The sequence below is a fragment of the Entelurus aequoreus genome, linkage group LG02 (assembly GCF_033978785.1).
Source record: "Entelurus aequoreus isolate RoL-2023_Sb linkage group LG02, RoL_Eaeq_v1.1, whole genome shotgun sequence".
NCBI classification, from domain to species: Eukaryota; Metazoa; Chordata; class Actinopteri; order Syngnathiformes; family Syngnathidae; genus Entelurus; species Entelurus aequoreus.
Genome location: NC_084732.1, coordinates 13,562,518 through 13,582,913, shown reverse-complemented (window position 1 = coordinate 13,582,913; position 20,396 = coordinate 13,562,518). Strand labels below are relative to the sequence as shown.

At 38.1% G+C, this 20,396-nt stretch overlaps 2 protein-coding genes across 5 annotated transcripts; both read right to left on the bottom strand.

Annotated features, from left to right (window-relative positions):
- Window positions 1-1,059: 1,059 nt before the first annotated feature.
- LOC133630681 (oocyte zinc finger protein XlCOF6.1-like) lies at window positions 1,060-5,228 on the bottom strand. 2 transcript variants are annotated; one of them, XM_062022330.1, is made up of 3 exons: window positions 5,172-5,228; window positions 4,809-4,948; window positions 1,060-2,891 (listed from the first exon to the last, which is right to left on the bottom strand). In XM_062022330.1, exons 2-3 carry the CDS (start codon window positions 4,822-4,824, stop codon window positions 1,699-1,701), a joined length of 1,209 nt encoding a protein of 402 aa, XP_061878314.1. In that variant the 5' UTR covers window positions 4,825-4,948; window positions 5,172-5,228; the 3' UTR covers window positions 1,060-1,698. The 2 variants fall into 2 exon arrangements, with proteins under 2 accessions (XP_061878314.1, XP_061878306.1); XM_062022322.1 differs by having other exon boundaries at window positions 4,809-5,219.
- A 1,958-nt stretch (window positions 5,229-7,186) lies between these two features.
- LOC133630667 (gastrula zinc finger protein XlCGF8.2DB-like) lies at window positions 7,187-18,478 on the bottom strand. 3 transcript variants are annotated; one of them, XM_062022309.1, is made up of 3 exons: window positions 18,036-18,478; window positions 10,677-11,441; window positions 7,187-8,150 (listed from the first exon to the last, which is right to left on the bottom strand). In XM_062022309.1, exons 1-3 carry the CDS (start codon window positions 18,133-18,135, stop codon window positions 8,065-8,067), a joined length of 951 nt encoding a protein of 316 aa, XP_061878293.1. In that variant the 5' UTR covers window positions 18,136-18,478; the 3' UTR covers window positions 7,187-8,064. The 3 variants fall into 3 exon arrangements, with proteins under 3 accessions (XP_061878293.1, XP_061878284.1, XP_061878276.1); XM_062022300.1 differs by lacking the exon at window positions 7,187-8,150 and adding an exon at window positions 17,900-17,958 and having other exon boundaries at window positions 9,738-11,441; XM_062022292.1 differs by lacking the exon at window positions 7,187-8,150 and having other exon boundaries at window positions 9,738-11,441.
- Window positions 18,479-20,396: the final 1,918 nt, after the last annotated feature.

The following is a 20,396-nucleotide window of genomic DNA, read 5'->3' as shown; positions in this document are numbered from 1 at the left end:
ACAGCAGACTGGACTGGAAGGACAACAGCAAAGCTGTTTACAAGAAGGGCATGAGCAGACTGTGTTTCCTGAGGAAGCTGTTGGGAGATTGTTTTCAAGTCTGTTGTGGCCAGTGCCCTGTACTTTGCAGTGGTTTGTTGGGGGAGCAGCACCAGCAAAAAGGACTTAAACCGGAATGACAAACTGATCCGGCAAGCAGGCCAAACTATCGGCACGCAGTTGGAGGTGTTTGCGTCAGTGAGGGACAGGAGGACCCTGGACAAACTGCTGGCCATCATGGACAATCCTGCCCACCCACTCCACCAGACAATTAAGGGACAGCGGAGCTCATACTCCAACAGGCTCCTTCAGCTTCATTCCCACAGTGTTCCATTCAAGAACTCCTTCATTCCGCACTCCATCCAGCTGTATGATCACTCGCCATACAGCAATAGATGATATCTGTCTATTACCTGACATGTTGGCTACCTCTCTTTGTTTATAATGTATATTTTCTGCTGGATCTACTCTCTATTTTATGCTGCCCTTTTGTAATTTTTATTTTTTTGCTGCAGCTGTTACATATAATGTGATATTGTACATGGTAATTGGGATTTCTTATATATTGTATATATTATATAAAAATATAATATGATATATTAATATATTATATCAGTATATATTATATACTGTATATGTAATATGTAAATATTACATATTTCATTTCATTTCATTTTCATGTTTATTTCGAATATGTAGACAAAACAAAAACAACAAATTTTGAAAAAAACAACAAAAAAGCCATTCAAGAATGAATAACAAAAACAACAATAATAATAATAATAATAATAGTAATAATAAAAAGCAAAAGAAACAAGAAATGAAAATAAACATTTAATGTAAACATATCCGAAAATATATGTTATACAAAAATATCACAGAAAAAAAAGAATATAACAAGAGAAACTAGGCAGTAGTGACCATGTTATGAAAAAATATTCATAACATGGTCACTACTGCCTAGTTTCTCTTGTTATATTCTTATTTTACTGTGATATTTTTGTTGTCATTGTTGCTTTTTATGTGTATTCTTATTGTAATATTTTTCTATTTTGTTTCCATTTATTCCCCCATTATTTACTTTGTACCATTACAAATGTACCATAGTAGCAATATAACATATATAACATGGTCACTACTGCCTAGTTTCTCGTTATATTCTTATTTTACTGTTTTATTTTGGTTCTCATTGTTGCTTTTTATTTTTATTCTTATTGTAATATTTTTCTATTTTGTTTCCATTTATTCCCCCATTATTTACTTTTTAAATTCGATCTCAATTCGGTACACTGCTGCTGGAATTTTAATTTTCCTGAGGGAACTCTCCTGAAGGAATCAATAAAGTACTATCTATCTATCTATCTATCTATCTATCTATCTATCTATCTATCTATCTATCTATCTATCTATCTATCTATCTATCTATCTATCTATCTATCTATCTATCTATCTATCTATTTTTAGTCTACTTAATATCTGCATTATTCTTTCCATCCTTTGAAACTGAGCTACTGTGTGGAACAATTTCCCTTGTTTGTCTAAGTCTAAGTCTAAGTTTACGTCATCATTAATACATGGCAAACAATGTATACTTACTTAAATTACTTATAATTGTTTTCCGGTGCACGTGTGTTCTTTTAAAATGTTTAGAAATAAAATCTAAATGTATTTATTAAAATGTGTTTGATTACTACTGCTCTCACCGGCACATTTGTGTTTGCTAAGTTGATACTTATAACAGAACTTCTCACAGCACACACCGCAACCGAAAGGTTTCTCTCCGGTGTGCGTTCTCATGTGTCTGAACAATGAAGGATGAAGGCTAAAACTTTTGTTGCAGACTGAGCAGGAAAAAGGTTTCTCGCCAGTATGCGTCCTCATGTGTTTCACGACTGCTGACTGACACCGAAACGGCATGTTGCAGACCGAACAGGAAAACGGCTTTTCTCCTGTGTGAGTCCTCGTGTGTTCTATTAAATTCATCTTTCTAATGAAGATTTTACCACAGACTGAGCACGGAAAAGAACTATCAGCAGTGTGTGTTCGCATGTGTGGTATCAATGAGGACTGAAATCTGAACCTTGTGCTGCAGACCGAGCAGGAAAATGGCTTTTCACTGGTGTGTGTTCTTGTATGCGACTTCAAATTCACCTTTTTTGAGAATCCTTTACCGCAGACGGTGCAGGGGAACGGTTTCTCGCCGGTGTGTGTTCTGGTGTGTTCGGTCAAATTCACCTTTCGGGAAAATCTTTCCCCGCAAACTGAACACGCAAAACTTTTCTCGCCGGTGTGCGTTCGCGTGTGTTTGACCAACGCTGAACGGTCAATACAACTTGTGTCGCAGACTGCACATGAAAATGGTTTCTCTCCTGTGTGTGTTCTTGTGTGTATTGTCAAAGTGCCTTTTTGTGAGAATCTTTTGGCGCAAAATGGACAGAAGAATGGTTTTTCCCCGGTGTGGACCCTCATGTGCGTTGTCAAATCGGACTTGTACATAAAACTTTTGTCACATTGGGAGCATTTGAAATGTTTGTTGTCAGTGTGACACGTCATGTCAGCGTCTTCATAGTCAGCGTCAGGGGAGCGTGACGTCGTGTCGTCATTATCTGACAGCGGAGCGGCTTCTAATCTTCTCGTCTCCTCACTTTGACCGCAGTCATCATCCAGCTGAGACCATTGAGCTTCATCGTCATCATCCTCACTCTTCACAATCACATGAATCACTGGAAACGTGCTGATATTATTAGCATCTTCTGGAGTCCACAGTTGCTCCTCCTCCTCTTCTTTAATGTGGGGGGACCGTGGCTCCCCCTGCTCCACCCCGGAGGTCCACTCGTGCCGCTCACTGACGTCTACAGGACCCATGAGCACAGAGCAACTATAAAAATCCATGATGTGATGAATAAAACTGACATTTTAAGGGAGAAAATATCAAGTGAACTACAAAACCCAAAAGCAGTAACCTTGGCACATTGTGTAAATCGTGAATGAAAACAGAATACAATGATTTGCAAATCCTTCTCAACTTATATTCAATTGAATAGACGGCAAAAACAAGATATTTGACGTTCGAACTGAGAAACTTTATTTATTTTTGCAAATAATCATTACCTTAGAATTTAATGGCGGCAACACATTGCAAAAAAGTTGGCACCCAGTAAATGTTTGGGAACTGAGGAGACCAATTTTTGAAGCTTTTCAGGTGGAATTCTTGCCCATTTTTGCTTGATGTAAAGCTTAAGTTGTTCAAAAGTCCGGGGGTCTCCGTTGTGGTATTTTAGGCTTCATAATGCGCCACACATTTCAATGGGAGACAGGTCTGGACTACAGGCAGGCCAGTCTAGTACCCGCACTCTTTTATTACGAAGCCACGCTGTTGTAACACGTGGCTTGGCATTGTCTTGCTGAAATAAGCAGGGGCGTCCGTGGTAACGTTGCTTGGATGGCAACATATTTTGCTCCAAAACCTGTATGTACATTTCAGCTTTAATGGTGCCTTCACAGATGTGTAAGTTACACATTCCTTGGGGACTAATACACCCCCATACCATCACAGATTCTGGCTTTTCAACTTTGCGCCTATGGCAATCCGGATGGTTCTTTTCCTCTTTATTCTGGAGGACAAGACGTCCACAGTTTCTAAAAACAATTTGAAATGTGGACTCGTCAGACCACAGAACACTTTTCCACTTTGCATCAGTCCATCTTGGATGAGCTCGGGCCCAGCGAAGCCGGCAGAGTTTTTGGGTGTTGTTGATAAATGGCTTTCGCTTTGCATAGTAGAGTTTTAACTTGCATTTACAGATGTTGCCACCAACTGTAGTTACTGACAGTGGTTTTCTGAAGTGTTCCTGAGCCCATGTGGTGATATCCTTTACATACTGATGTCACTTTTTGATACAGTACTGCCTGAGGAATCCAAGGTTATGGGCATTCAATGTTACGTGCAGAGATTTCTACAGATTCTCTGAACCTTTTGATGATATTACGGACCGTAGATGGTGAAATCCCTAAATTCCTTGCAATAGCTAGTTGAGAAATGTTGTTCTTAAACAATTTGCTCAGGCATTTGTTCACAAAGTGGTGACCCTCACCCCATCCTTGTTTGTGAATGACTGAGGATTTAATGGAAGCTGCTTTTATACCCAATCATGGCACCCATCTGTTCCCAATTAGTGTTTGATGAGCATTCCTCAACTTTCTCAGTCTTTTTTGTCACTTGTGCCAGCTTTTTTGAAACATGTAGCAGGCATTCAATTCCAAATGAGCTAATATTTGCAAAAAATAACAAAGTTTTCCAGTTTGAACATTAAATATCTTGTCTTTGCAGTCTATTCAATTGAATATAAGTTGAAAAGGATTTGAAAATCATTGTATTCTGTTTTTATTGACCATTTACACAACGTGACAACTTCACTGGTTTTGGTGTTTGTAGACCAGTGATTCTTAAACTGTGGTTGTACATTTAGTGGTAGGCCAAATAAGTCTGTAAATATGTACTTAGTGATGCTTGTGCATTGTGAGTAATATTACAGTAGCCAAAAACATTAAATATATTTGTTAAATAAAACCTCCACCTTATTTTAATGAATACTTAGGCCTTCTACACTACTGTTTTTAAAAAAAAAATGTTGGTCCTTATGGCGGTACTTGGAGAAGTGTTTTTCTGAGGTGGTTCTTAAAAAAAAAAAGTTTGAGAAATATTTATGTAAGAAACGAGTGTTAGTGATAAAGTTATGAAACATGTGAGAGTACGAAAAAAAACAAACCTCTTGGTGAGTCCATTTGAGGCTTGAAAACAACACTTGGTCTCCTCTTTTGTTCGAGAAAGGTCCTCCTCCTTCTCGGCTATCGTTTTTTTTCTTCCAAACACTACAAATATTTCTTCAACATTTGCAGTTAGTTGCGCCTTCACGAACGCAACAAATACACAAAAACAACACTGTTAGCATGTGATGCTAACTTCCGCCCGTCTTTGTTAGCAGCTAGCAAGGTAAGCTAGATCGAGAAGCCACTAAACGCACCGAGACGAGGCTGTTATCCAATGTGACGTCAAAAGTGTAGCTAATAAAACATTAACAACAAAAGGACATCGTGATAATATTGTAAAGAAATACGAACTATGGGTCTACCTTCTTAACGATTGATTCGGCGGATGTGCTACGGCAACTCTATTGGGACAAAATACATCGTCGCTGCCTGATGTTTCTCACTGCTCGATTCGCTAAACGGATCATAAAAAGCTTTGCTATCTATTCTATTTTATGTTCTAATCGTTTAATGACTGTAACTAATTAAAAAAAACATAAAATAAGGTAAAAGAAGTTTCACAAAAGGTAAAATACGGCAAAGGGTAATCTGAAGGTATAAGGTAAAATAAGGTAAATACAAGTAAACAGAAATATAAAAGAATGTAAATAGAAGGCACAAAAATGGTAAACAAGGCAAATAGAAGCCAATGGAGATGAATGGAAAGTAAATAGAAACTAAAATACAATATAAATACAATGTAAAAGAACGTAAATAAAATGTCAAAGTGGGTAAATAGATTGAATTGGTTAAATTGTTCGCACGCTTTGTTTTTATCTATAATTGATACAATTGAAGGTAAGTAGGTAAATGGAAGTTAATAAAAGGTAAAAGAAGGCAAAGGATGGCAAAAAAGTAAATGGAAATCAAAGGTAAATAGAAGTTGAAGTTAAAGTTAAAGTACCAATGATTTTCACACACACTATAGGTATGGTGAAATTTGTCCTCTGCATTTGACCCCCTTGATCACCTCCTGGGAGGTGAGGGGAGCAGTGGGCAGCAGCAGTGCCACGCCCGGGAATCATTTTTGGTGATTTAACCCCCAATTCCAACCCTTGATGCTGAGTCCCAAGCAGGGAGGTAATGGCTCCCATTTTTATAGTCTTTGGTATGACTCGGCCGGGGTTTGAACTCACAACCTACCGACCTCAGGGCGGACACTCTAACCACTGGGCCACTGACTAGGTCAGGCAATTAGGTAAAAGATGGTAAAAGAGGGTAAAAAAGGTAAAAGGAGATACAATTGGTAAATAGAAGGTAAATAAAAGCAGAAATAAGATAATTGGGAAATAAATAAAAAGTAAAACAAGTTGAATACAAGGTAAAGGGTAAATAAAAGGTAAAAGAACATAGATGGAAGGTAAATAAAATGTAAAAGAAGGTAAATAGCTTGAATGGTCAATTGATTAAATGCTTTGCACGCTTTGTTTTTATCTGTAATTGGTACAATTGAAGGTAAATAGGTAAATGGAAGGTAATAAAAAGTAAAAGAAGGCTAAGGATGGCAAAGAAGTAAATGGTAATTGGAAGGTAAATCAAAGGTAAATAGAAGGCAATTAGAAGGAAAAAGAAGATACATTGATGGTAAAAGAGGGTAAAGCAGGTAAAAGAAGATACAGTTGGTAAATAGAAGGTAAATAAAAGCAAAATAAGATAATTGGGAAGTAAATAAAAAGTAAAACAAGTTGAGCCTCTCCAGGGGCGCAGGCTTTCTTTCCTCTCCTCCCCCATTGTTTACCTGTATCTCACCTTTTTTGTAAGGGGCGCCAGAAGTTGACAGACCCGTCAGCGATCCTGTTCTGTCTCCCTGTAATGGTTGTCTGATCTTGAATGGGATTGTGCTGAAAATTTAAATTTCCCCTCTGGGATTAATAAAGTATTTCTGATTCTGAGTACAAGGTAAAGGGTAAATAAAAGGTAAAAGAACGTAAATGGAGGGTTAATAGAAGGTAAATTAAATGTAAAATAAGGTAAATAGCTTGAATGGTCAATTGATTAAATTGTTTGCAAACTTTGTTTTCATTTATAATTGATACAATTGAAGGTAAATAGGTAAAATAAAGAGTAAATGGAAGGTAATAAAAGGTAAAAGAAGGCAAAGGATGGTAAAAAAAGAAATAGTAAATGGAAGGTAAATAGAAGGCAATTAGAAGGTAGAAGAAGATAAAAAAGAGGGTAAAAAAGGTAAAAGAAGATACAATTGGTAAATAGAAGGTAAATAAAAGCAGAAATAAGATAATTGGGAAGTAAATAAAAAGTAAAACAAGTTGAATATAACGTAAAGGGTAAATAAAAGATAAAAGAACGTAAATGGAAGGTAAATAGAAGGTAAATAAAATGTAAAAGAAGGTAAATAGCTTTAATGGTCAATTGATTAAATTGTTTGCACGCTTTGTTTTCATTTATAATTGATACAATTGAAGGTGAATAGGTCAAATAAAGGGTAAATGGAAGGTAATAAAAGGTAAAAGAAGGCAAAAGATGGTAAAAAAGTAAATAGTAAATGGAAGGTAAATAGAAAATGGAAGGTAAATAGAAGGCAAATAGAAGGTAGAAAAAGATAAAAAAGAGGGTAAAAAAGGTAAAAGAAGATACAATTGCTAAATAGAAGGTAAATAAAAGCAGAAATAAAATAATTAGGAAGTAAATAAAAAGTAAAACAAGTTGAATAGAAGGTTAAGCGGTAGAAGGTAAAGGGAAAATCAAAGGTAAATCAACTGTAAAAGAAGGTAAATAAAAGGTAAAAGCAGGTAAAGGGTAAATCAAAGGTAAAATAAGGTAAATAAAAGGTAATTAGGAGGTAAAATAAGTTAAACAAAAAGGTAAAAGAAGGTAGAAAAAGTAAGTAGAAAGTAAATTAAAGGTAAAGGAAGGTAAAACAAGTTAAATAGAAGGCAAAATATCATCAAAGAAGGTAAAGAGTAAATCGAAGGTAAATAAGAATAAAAAAAGGTAAATAGAAGCCAAAAGCAGATGTAGAAGGTACATAAAAGCCAAAAGAGGACAAACGGTAAAATATAAGGTAAAACAAGGTAAATATGAGGTAATGAAGGTCATGGCAAGTAGAACAATCTTTGTTTATTTCAACTGCTATAAAGGGTGTTTTATCTGTGTGGAGGGGGGCGTGGCCTGCGGGCCTGCCGCGGAGCGGGGTGTGCAAGGACCGGCCTCGAAGACAGCGACGGGTGAGTAGATGGCCAGGATGGGCCTTGTTATCTAATCACCTGTCGCCTTTATTAGCAGCAGCCGGAACGAGACAGGGAGTTGGAGTTGGAGTTGGAGCCAGGGCGAGACACGCGAGACTGAAAAGAAAAAACATATATTGCTGGAAAGCAATCGCTGCATGCGTGTATGCAAAAAAAAAAGACTTGATTCAAACTATCCACAGGACTCCCGAAGATCTGTCGGCCAGGAGAACCCACACCGGAGGGAAACCTCCACAATCTGATTACTCGATTAACCAATTAAAATGGGTAGATTACTTGATTACTAAAATCATCGATAGCTGCAGCCCTTGTTATCAAGTTTTCGCTACAGCAGTCAATGCTATCTTTTCACGGGGCACAGTCAACAACAATGGTCCTCCATTTAATATTCATAGAAAATAATCAGCAGTTAATGACACTTCTAAATTACATGTAATAAAGTCAGTGCAATGACGTGTTGTGTCATCTCTAGCCATGTATGTAGTCTCTCTCATGTAGTTGTTGCTTGTTCCCAGAGGTGCAGAAAACAAAACCAACTAAAGAAATAAGATCCCTTTGTCTACGATTGACTCGCGACCACCTAAAGCGCTCCTTATGCAAAACATAACTGTCAGAATAATTATATCTAAATTATCACAATACTTTGTGTGGAAATGAGTTCCTGGCAAGAAGACAAAAGCTGTCTTTGAAACCTACCAAGAAGAACGCTCGTAAAACTCCACTGTGTAAGGGGGAAAGCAACATGAAGGGTTTTCTGTTTTCTCTCATGTATGGTAATCAACAGAAATATATTGTTCAAACCCAAGGACTTCAAAGCGGAGAGAAGGCAGGATCTGCCCAATTTCCAGACGACCTCTTTTTGAACCTTCTTTTTGAACTGTTTTACGAACTCTTTTTGAACTATTTTATGGACCTCTATTTGAACTGTTTTACAAACTCTTTTTGAACTGACCTTTTCTGTGAACTGTTTACGAACTTTTCGGTGAACTGTTTACGACCTTTTCTGTGAACTGTTCGCGACCTTTGTCCTTTGGAAGCAGCTGTGGCCATGTGGTCGGGGAAGTTCCAAAATAAAAGAAGGAGGCGTGCAATCTTTTGGCAGAGCGTGCTGGAAATTGTACAAGGGTACAGTGTCCAGGCGACTCTCCTCCGTAATGAGCCAAATTTAATTCTGTCTCTGTTTGATTCTTTGCTTCTTGTCTTGTTTAATAGATGTCATCAGTGTTTGAACCTGATAATAACACTCTCAACATTTGTTGTGTGTCACAAAAGGACGAGTACACATTGACTGATTTTATTATAAATATTGGTTAACCTCTTTTTACACTTGAATGAATGTTGAAATGTGACTTCTAACAGCTTGACTCTGGAATAAATCATTTGTATTCCACCTACGAATATGAAAATAATTCAGTAATGTTTCAGTAACCGTAGTCATTCCCGTATTGATCAAAGAAATACACATCAGCACCAAGGAATCTTACATATGCTAACAAGCTAGCCTTTTCAGCCAATTTTGCCACCGTACACCTCAGACTCATATAATTTTGTACGTGACACGTGCTGTAAGCATCAATCAATGTTTATTTATATAGCCCTAAATCACAAGTGTCTCAAAGGGCTGTACAAGCCACAACGACATCCTCGGTACAGAGCCCACATAAGCATGCTCACATTAGCATACTAAAATGAGCATGCTAACTTTCTTCAGCCAATTTCTCCGCTGTACATCTCAGAACCATTTAACTCCAATTGTCAGAATGTTAATATTAGCCATTTTTTTCTCCATACACCTCTGTCAAATAACTAAATGTTAGCATTTTAAAGTTAGCATGCTAACTGTTTGGGCATTTTTTGTAACGGTTTACCTCAGAGTCATATTAGCACTTGACATATGCCGACTGTTAGCATGATAACATTAGCATTACATCGCCTCTTCAGCAGGTGTACACCTCAGAGTCCTATAACTTGGTACTTGACGCTTGCTGGCGTAAACAATTTCATCTGCATTCCGGGTTTTTTCGTCGTTTGACAGCATTGTAGTTCGGCGTCAGCGTCGACTGCATTCACGCACAATTTCCCGGGGAATTGTCGTATCTCGTCATGTAGCGCTGCTCTTCTCGCCGGCGCACTTGTGTCTGGTGATGTCGTACTTGTAAGAGAACCTTTTATCGCACACATTGCAGCTGAACGGTTTCTCACCGGTGTGAGTTGTCACGTGCGCTTCCAAACTTCGCTTCACAGAGAATCTTTTACCACAAAAGGAGCAGGAAAACGGTTGCTCTCCGGTGTGTGTTCGCGCGTGCTTCATCAACTTCCCCCTCAGAGGGAAGGTTTTGCCACAAACTAAGCAAGTGAACGGTTTCTCTCCCGTGTGTATCGTTATGTGTGCTTTTAAACTGTCCTTTGACGAGAACCTTTTGTCGCAGAATGAGCAAGAGAACGGTTTATCTCCGGTGTGCGTTCTTATGTGTGTTAACAAATTCCCTTTTACGGGAAACATTTTACTGCAAAAGGAGCAGGCGAAGGGTTTTTCCCCGTTGTGTTTCCTCTGGTGTGCCATCAAATTGCCTTTTTGAGAGAACCTTTCCCCGCAAACTGAGCAGATGAACGGTTTCTCACCAGTGTGCGTTCTTGCGTGTGCGTTCAAATTTCCCTTCACGGAAAACTTTTTGCCACAAACCGAGCAGGAAAACGGTTTCTCGCCGTTGTGCTTTCTTTCGTGCGTGATCAAATTGCTTTTCTGGGTGAATCTTTTGCCGCAAACTGAGCAGGCAAACGGTTTCTCGTCGATGTGCTTTCTTCTGTGTCTCATTAAATTGCCCTTTTGAGTGAAATGTTCGCCACAAACGGAGCAGCTGAAAGGTTTGTCTCCGGTGTGTGTTCTTGTGTGTGTTATCAAATTGCCCTTTTGAGAGAAGCCTTTGCCACAAAATGAACAGCTGAACGTGTGGCCTGTCATGTCCGCTTTAGAGTCTTCATCATCAGTGTCACGAGTGGGCGACGTCGTGTCATCCCCTTTGGATAGCGGAGCTACGGTGCTGTCTGCTTCTGATCCTTCATAGTCAACTTCTCCTGTCATGCATCTTGAGCTGCTGCATGGAAGCTCCGCCTCCATCCTCTCCTCGCTTTGACTAGACTCAAGCTGTGACCCCTGACCTTCATCGTCTTCACTCTTCACAATCACACAAATCACTGGAAGCTTGAATACGTCGGTCTCCTCCATTTCTTCCTGACTGATGCTGTGTTCCTCCTCTTCCTCTTTAATGTGGGCTGGCACAAGCTCCTCCTCCTCCTCGTCGTTCTCCTCTTTAATGCGGGGCTCCTCCTGCTCCACCCAAGAGCTCCACTCGTGCTGCTCGGGGGGAAGATCTTCCTCACTGAAGTCTGGAGGACACAAAGACACATGATTGCATAAAGTAATAATAAGGAATTGCCATAATAACATATTATAAACATAAAGTTGTTATTTCCTTAACTACATAGGTAATAAATGTAATATATCACATATGTTTTTATTGTCTATTTGTAAAATAAATGCACCCAGTGGCATACCACATGCAACAATTAATCAATTTGATTAGGAAAAAACCTTGATTTATATTCTATTGCTTCAAATAATCATTTAATGAGTGTAACCATTGACAAATTATCATGGATTGCCTGGAACTTGAAATACTGGGACATAGAGTCCACATAGCTTCTGCAAGAGCGTACATGAGAGCGGTGGTGTGTGGGTGCCGTAATCTCTGTGGCAGCGAACTGTGGAGAGTTTATTTTTTTTAAATTAACCTCTTAAGGCCCGAGCTGTTTGTTTACATGCTTTTTTTTAATTTCTCTTTGCTATTTGTGCTTATTGGACCCTAATTAGAATAAAAACTAAGAATCATCTTTTGATATGATGTACTTAGTCCATAAGTACACAAGCGTGTACTTCATGTTTAGTGACATGCTAATTCTTATTTTTACACTTTTTTTTTCTCCAAATTCCATTGTACGTTATACTCTTCTGACACCACCAGATGGCGGTATAAGTGTCCACATAAGCACATAAGACGCCAGTTCAATAGTGTACACAATTTTGGAAATGAGAGCTAAAAGGTGCTGTCCACGCATGTGGCCAACTAAGCCTTTATTAATGCACACAGGGTAATTAAAAGTGCAATTTCATTTCGGAATTATTCTCAACTGTTCTTGCTTATTTTTGTATCACTTATCTTTTCCATAAACCACAAATTATGGTTCTTGGGCACTTTTGTTTGTTTTTGTAACTTTTATTTTTATTTTCGGGCCGTTTTGTGTTTGGCTTTGATCAGTTGAGCAGCCCTTTGTTTACACACGCGAGGAGCTGTTTGTGCTCTCCTTGCCAGCGCTATGGGGTTTCGTGGCCGGACATCCTTGTGGGACTACGGAAAAAGCGCCGGGGATGCCGTGCCGGAACAAAGATGGAAGAGCGGAGAAGGAAATTTAAGCCTGCAATTCCCTCCGCCCTCATGGGGAAAGTGGCGAATAAAATGGACGAATTGTTCGGGCTCGTCCGAACTCAAAAGGAGTACGCCGTGTGCAGTATCATGTGCTTTACGGAGACTTGGCTACACGCGGACTTCTCCGCCCGGCTTCACAACCTCATGGGCGGATAGAGACACACTCCTGAGCAGTAAGAAGAAAGGCGGTGGTGGGATTGCCATCTTGGTGAACGAGAGGTGGTGTAATCCTGGACATATTACTGTAAAGAAGTGTGTTTGTATGCCGGACATCGAACTGGCTGTTGGAATTCGACCATATTATTTGCCAAGGGAGTTTACTTCTGTAATCCTCAGGAGTGTACATCCCTCCTTCTTTCGACGAGGCTGCTCTTTGCGACACCATTCATGCCGCTGTTGCTAGGCAACAGACCAAACACCCCGATGCCCTTGTTCTCATTTCGGGTGACTTTAATCATTCTTGAACAATTTCCCTTGTGGATCATTAAAGGCCTACTGAAAGCCACTACTACCGACCACGCAGTCTGATAGTTTATGTATCAATGATGAAATCTTAACATTGCAACACATGCCAATACGGCCGAAAGTGACATTTTAAAATTCCCGGGAAATATCCGGCTGAAACATTGCGGTATGATGACGTATGCGCGTGACGAAGTCCGAGTAACGGAAGTTATGGTACCCCGTAGAATCCTATACAAAAAGCTCTGTTTTCATTTCATAATTCCACAGTATTCTGGACATCTTTTGCAATTTTTTTAATGAACAATGAAGGCTGCAAAGAAGACAGTTGTAGGTGGGATCAGTGTATTAGCAGCGGACTACAGCAACACAACCAGGAGGACTTTGTTGGAGCGCTAGCCGCCGACTTCACCTTGACTTCCTACGTCTCCGGGCCGCCAAACGCATCGGGTGAAGTCCTTCGTCATTCTGCCGATCGCTGGAACGCAGGTGAGCACGGGTGTTGATGAGCAAATGAGGGCTGGCTGGCGTAGGTGGAGAGCTAATGTTTTTAGCATAGCTCTGTGCAGTCCGATTGCTAAGTTAGCTTCAATGGCGTCGTTAGCACAGCATTGTTAACCTTCGCCAGCCTGGAAAGCATTAACCGTGTATTTACATGTCCACGGTTTAATAGTATTGTTGATTTTCTGTCTATACTTCCAGTCAGGGGTTTATTTCTTTTGTTTCTATATGCAGTTAAAGCAAGATGCTATCACGTTAGCTCGTAGCTAAAGCATTTCGCCGATGTATTGTCGTGGAGATAAAAGGCACTGAATGTCCATTTCGCGTTCTCGACTCTCATTTTCAAGAGGATATAGTATCCGAGGTGGTTTAAAATACAAATCTGTGATCTACAATAGAAAAAGGAGAGTGTGGAATCCAATGAGCCAGCTTGTACCTAATATACGGTCAGAGCGAAAAAAGATACGTCCATCACTGCCTCTCAAGTCCTTCACTGTAACGTTCCTCATCAACGAATCTTTCATCCTCGCTCAAATTAATGGGGTAATCATCACTTTCTCGGTCCGAATCTCTCTCGCTCCATTGTAAACAATGGGGAATTGTGAGGAATCCTAGCTCCTGTGACGTCACGCTACTTCCGGTATAGGCAAGGCTTTTTTTATCAGCGAGCAAAAGTTGCGAACTTTATCGTCGATTTTCTCTACTAAATCCTTTCAGCAAAAATATGGCAATATCGCGAAATGATCAAGTATGACACATAGAATGGATCTGCTATTCCCGTTTAAATAAAAAAAAATCATTTCAGTAGGCCTTTAGGGTTTGTCTAAGTCTAAGTCTATTATGCAAAACGCTTTTTTCTTACCTATTGGTACCTGCTGTTGCTATTTGGTATCTGCACAAGTCTTGAAAATCCAAAGTCAAACCATGAAGGCATTGCAAAGATATTTACAAATTAATCTTGCCTTCCAGCATACTTCCTCTAAGTGAGCGAGTGGAATTTGAACTGTCCTGTGACATTTTTCTCACCAGCGAATTGTCCATATATGGTTGAAATGTACCCAAAGTGCTGTGCGGCAGTCCGCCATTGGAATTTGCACACAAAATGCCAACTGATATTAGTTAGGAGAGTGGTTGTTAACCTTTTTGACCCCGGGGCCCAGCTTTTCTACTACAGAGGGGCCCACCCAAATATTAACATTGAATGATGAATCTTACTCTTGGTTTTAATTATATAAAATCTACTTAGTCTGCAACCTTGTCTAATGACATTGAAGGCCTACTGAAATTAATTTTTTTTTATTTAAACGGGGATAGCAGATCCATTCTATGTGTCATACTTGATCATTTCGCGATATTGCCATATTTTTGCTGAAAGGATTTAGTATAGAACAACGACGATAAAGTTCGCAACTTTTGGTCGCTGATAAAAAAAAGCCTTGCCTATACCGGAAGTAGCGTGACGTCACAGGAGCTAGTATTCCTCACAATTCCCCGTTGTTTACAATGGAGCGAGAGAGATTCGGATCGAGAAAGCGATGATTACCCCATTCATTTGAGCGAGGATGAAAGATTCGTGGATGAGGTACGTTAGAGTGAAGGACTAGAGAGGCAGTGCAGGGTGGATCTTTTTTCGCTCTGACCGTAACTTAGGTACAAGGTCTCATTGGATTCCACACACTCTCCTTTATCTATTGTAGAACACGGATTTGTATTTTAAACCACCTCGGATACTATATCCTCTTGAAAATGAGAGTCGAGAACGCGAAATGGACATTCACAGTGACTTTTATCTCCACGACAATACATCGACGAAGCTCTTTAGCTACTGAGCTAACGTGATAGCATCTGGCTCAAATGCAGATAGAAACAAAATAAATAAATCCCTGACTGGAAGGATAGACAGAAGATCAACAATACTATTAAACCATGGACATGTAAATACACGGTTAATAATTCTCAGCCTGGCAAAGCTTGACAATGCTGTTGCTAACGACGCTGAAGCTAACTTAGCAACTTAGCAACCGGACCTCACAGAGCTATGATAAAAACATCAGCGCTCCACCTACGCCAGCCAGCCCTCATCTGCTCATCAACACCCGTGCTCACCTGCGTTCCAGCGATCGACGGCGCGACGAAGGACTTCACCTGATCACAGATGCGGTTGGCGGCTAGCATCGGCTAGCGCGTCTGCTATCCAAGTAAGTCCTCCTTGTTGTGTTGCTGCAGCCAGCCGCTAATACACCGATCCCACCTACAACTTTCTTCTTTGCAATCTCCATTGCTCATTAAACAAATTGCAAAAGATTCACCAACACAGATGTCCAGAATACTGTGGAATTTTGCTATGAAAACAGAGCTTTTTGTATTGGATACAATGGTGTCCGAATACTTCCGTTTCAACCATTGACGTCACGCGCATACGTCATCATACATAGACGTTTTCAACCGGAAGTTTAGCGGGAAATTTAAAATTGCACTTTATAAGTTAACCCGGCCGTATTGGCATGTGTTGCAATGTTAAGATTTCATCATTGATATATAAACTATCAGACTGCGTGGTCGGTAGTAGTGGCTTTCAGTAGGCCTTTAAAGCATGTGTTAATCACAAAGATTATCATCACGGCTTAGGTCAGGCTGATTAGAAAAATAAGTAGTAACCAAATATTTGGCATGCAAAGGGACGCTTAAATAACTGATGAAAAATACATTTATACAACTATGCAGTGTTAAAGTAAACTAAATTAATGATAAACATGCTTCTTAACTAAACTGGCAATACATGTAAAGTGCAACTGAAAGTACTATTTTTGTCATAATTTTTGTGCTTAAGAAACTTATCTATGACTTTTGCTCCAGACTTCTTCTGTTTGTTATTGTCATTACTCTCACGAGTGGTGGAAAAGCAGACGGTAAACAGATATTTTTTGCCAGCCCATTTAAGAAACACTGAGTCAGGGAATAGCTGCTGCATATATCGGTACTGAGAATTAGGGCTGGACAGTATCGGCATATCGATCATCTCTTCATATGGTTCAAAAGTATCATCCTCATTCTTCCTCTACTTTTAACTTGTCCCATCAGGGGCCATACAGGGGATTCCATGATTCCATCCTTCCCTGTCCTTTGTATCTACAGTCCATTACTGTAACGTGTTATTTTCGGGCCTCCCTATGTTTAGCATTAAAATACTACAGTTGGTACAAAATGCAGCTGCTAGACTTTTGACAAGAACAATAAAGTTTGATCATATTACGCCTATACTGTATATACCTATATATATATATATATATATATATATATATATATATATATATATATATATATATATATATATATATATATATATACATATATATATATATATATGTATATATATATATATATATACCTATTTATATACTATACTGGCTCACCTGCACTGGCTTCCTGTGCACTTAAGATGTGACTTTAAGGTTTTACTACTAACGTACAAAATACTACACGGTCTAGCTCCCTCCTATCATGCTGATTGTATTGTACCATATGTCCCGGCAAGAAATCTGCTTTCTAAGAACTCTGGCTTAGTAGTGATTCCCAGAGCCCAAAAACAGTCTGCGGGTAATAGAGCGTTTTCTATTCGGGCTCCAGTACTCTGGAATGCCCTCCCGGTGACAGTTAGAGATGCTACCTCAGTAGAAGCATTAAATCTTAAAACTAATTTGTATACACCAGCCTTTAAATAGACCCCCCTTTTAAACCAGTTGATCTGCCATCTCTTTTCTGCTCTGCCCCCCTCTCCTGCCTGGAGAGGTTATTAGGTGATGATGCGCTAGCTGTTTAAAGTCAGGACCCGGGGTGGACCACTCATCTGTCCACTTGACGTCCATTGCACCGGTCGCCCAGGGGTCCCCTTCAAGGTTTCTCATTGTATCCCACTGGGTTGAGCTTTTCCTTGCCCTGATGTGGGATCTGAGCCGAGGATGTCGTTGTGGCTTGTGCAGCCCTTTGAGACACTTGTGATTAAGGGCTGTATAAAATTGATTGATAATGACCTGCATGTTCTCTCAAACCACATTTAGGAAAAAACCCTCTTCGGTATTCTACCTCTCTACTTCCTTGGCAGCCAATATCTCCAGCATCCCTCTACCAATATCACAATCCCTCCTTCTTAGATGGCCAAAACCACCTCAGACCAGGTCTCTCAAACAATCTGTCATACATCAGGTCTCTCTTTCCCTTCACTTTTGTTGTTGACATTCTTACCCTCTCTCTTCTCTTTTTCTAAATACACAAAGTAACTCATTTTGTCCGTCTCTGCGCTTCTCCACCACTACTTTTCCATATCCTAATTGTGGGGCTTACCACCTTTATGCTCCTGTTGTTGTCACAATTATGAATATGAAAAAAATACTTCTATACCTCCACTGCCTTCCCTTGATTATTCAAAGCATCCTCATGAATGAAATGGACCTTCGGGGCTATAAGGAATGTGACAAATAAAGCACCTTTAAAGTAAACAGTTATTAAAAACACGTGACTTAATAAGAGAACAAACCTGGTCTGCGTGACTCAATTTGAGGCTTGAAAACGGCGTCCATTTGTTGACGCTTTTTCTCCTCTTTTGTTCGAGAAAGTTCCTCCTCGTACTCCGACATCGTTCTTTCTAACACTATAAATATTAATTCAATACCAGAAGCCAGTCGATCGTTCGATACCGTCCACAAACAATAACAACACTTAGCATGTGATGCTAACTTCCGCTTCTCTTTGTTAGCAGCTAACAAGCTAAGCTAGCGAGGAAAGAAGCTTGAAAGCGCACTGAGAGTACATTGTTATGTTTTACTTCTTTGGATGTCAGCATATCATTTTTTCGTAAAGAATAATAAAAGGGTAAGTGTGGTTAAATGCAGAAATATTCTGTGTTTGCCTGCTCGATGTTGCCATAGACATCTTATAAGGGTAGGCAGCATCGAGAGCTACTGCCTACTGACAGCTCCTCATCACCACTTCAAGATGGCGGCCCAATTTCTCGCGTCACAACAGCCAATGCTGCGTATACTTATAAGATGTCTATGGATGTTGCCGTTTAGAGCGGAAGTGTTGCCGAGTGCAGCCTACGGAAGCTCCAATTAGACAAACTGCACGCAAGTGGCCCTGAAAAACAAAAACAAGACTACTGCTTTATTGCAATATTTGCTCTTATTAACCCCGGGAGGACTAAAAATCAATCCCCATTTATTGAATTATCATTGCGAACTTGATATTTATTTATCAGCATTACTCACTGTGTGAATTAACTTTTTTTTATTATATCACCCTTTTTATCAAAGAAAATGAATACAATGTGCTGATATAGCATCTCTAAGAACCAATTTCCATGTTAAGTTCATTAACTCAATGTGTTGTATTTAAACAAGACTGCTCAACCTGTGAGGTTCTCAATACATAAAACGTGCAAATGATTTACTGAGTTGTGTGTTTTCATAAACCTAACACAATAATTTGAATAATATTTAAAACTGTGAACCAGTGCTTCTCAATGAATTTCTGTTAAGGCCCCCTAAAAAAGAAAACATTTTGCACCCCCTCACTCTCCGCCGTGACTATAAACAGTATCATTTGTCTATAACATTGCATATAAGAATGGGACCCATTACCTCCCTGCTTGGCACTCAGCATCAAGGGTTGGAATATGTATATATATATACCGGTATATATATATATAAGTGTGTGAATGTGAGTGTGAATGTTGTCTGTCTCTCTGTGTTGGCCCTGCGATGAGGTGGCGACTTGTCCAGGGTGTACCCTGCCTTCCGCCCGATTGTAGCTGAGATAGGCTCCAGCGCCCCCCGCGACCCCAAAGGGACTAAGCGGTAGGAAATGGATGGATGGATGGATATATATATATATATATATGTATATGTATATATATATATATATATATATATATATATATATATATATATATATATGTATATATATATATATATATATATATATATATATATATATATATATATATATATATGTATATATAATATATATATACATATATATATATATATATATATATATATATATATATACATATATATACATATATATATATATACATATATATACATATATATATATATACATATATAAGGGCATATACATATATAAATATATACATATATACACATATATATATATATATATAAATATATACATATATAAGGGCATATATATATATATATATAAATATATAAATATATATATATATATAATATATATATATATATATATATATATATATATACGTTAGGTCAGGAAAAATATATATATGTATATATATATGTATATATATATATTTATATATATATATATATATGTATATATATATATATATATATATATATATATATATATATATATATATATATATATATATATATATATATAAATATATACATATATAAGGGCATATATATATATATATATATATATATATAAATTCTCATTTATATATATATATATATATATATATAAATATATACATATATAAGGGCATATATATATATATATATATATATAAATATAAAAAAAAAAAAATATATATATATATATATATAAATATATATATACAGTATATATATATACAAATATATATATATATATATTTTTAATATTTATATATATATATATATAATATAGCAGGGAAACCTGCGAAACCGGCTTGTAGGGATGATATAGCCTCTTTGTTTTTTCCTGACCTAATGTGTATATATATATATATATATATATATATATATATATATATATATATATATATATATATATATATATATATATATATATATATATATATATATATACGTTATAAACTTTTGATCGCATGATCAAAGTGCCAACAAGCAAAATACATTTCATCGGG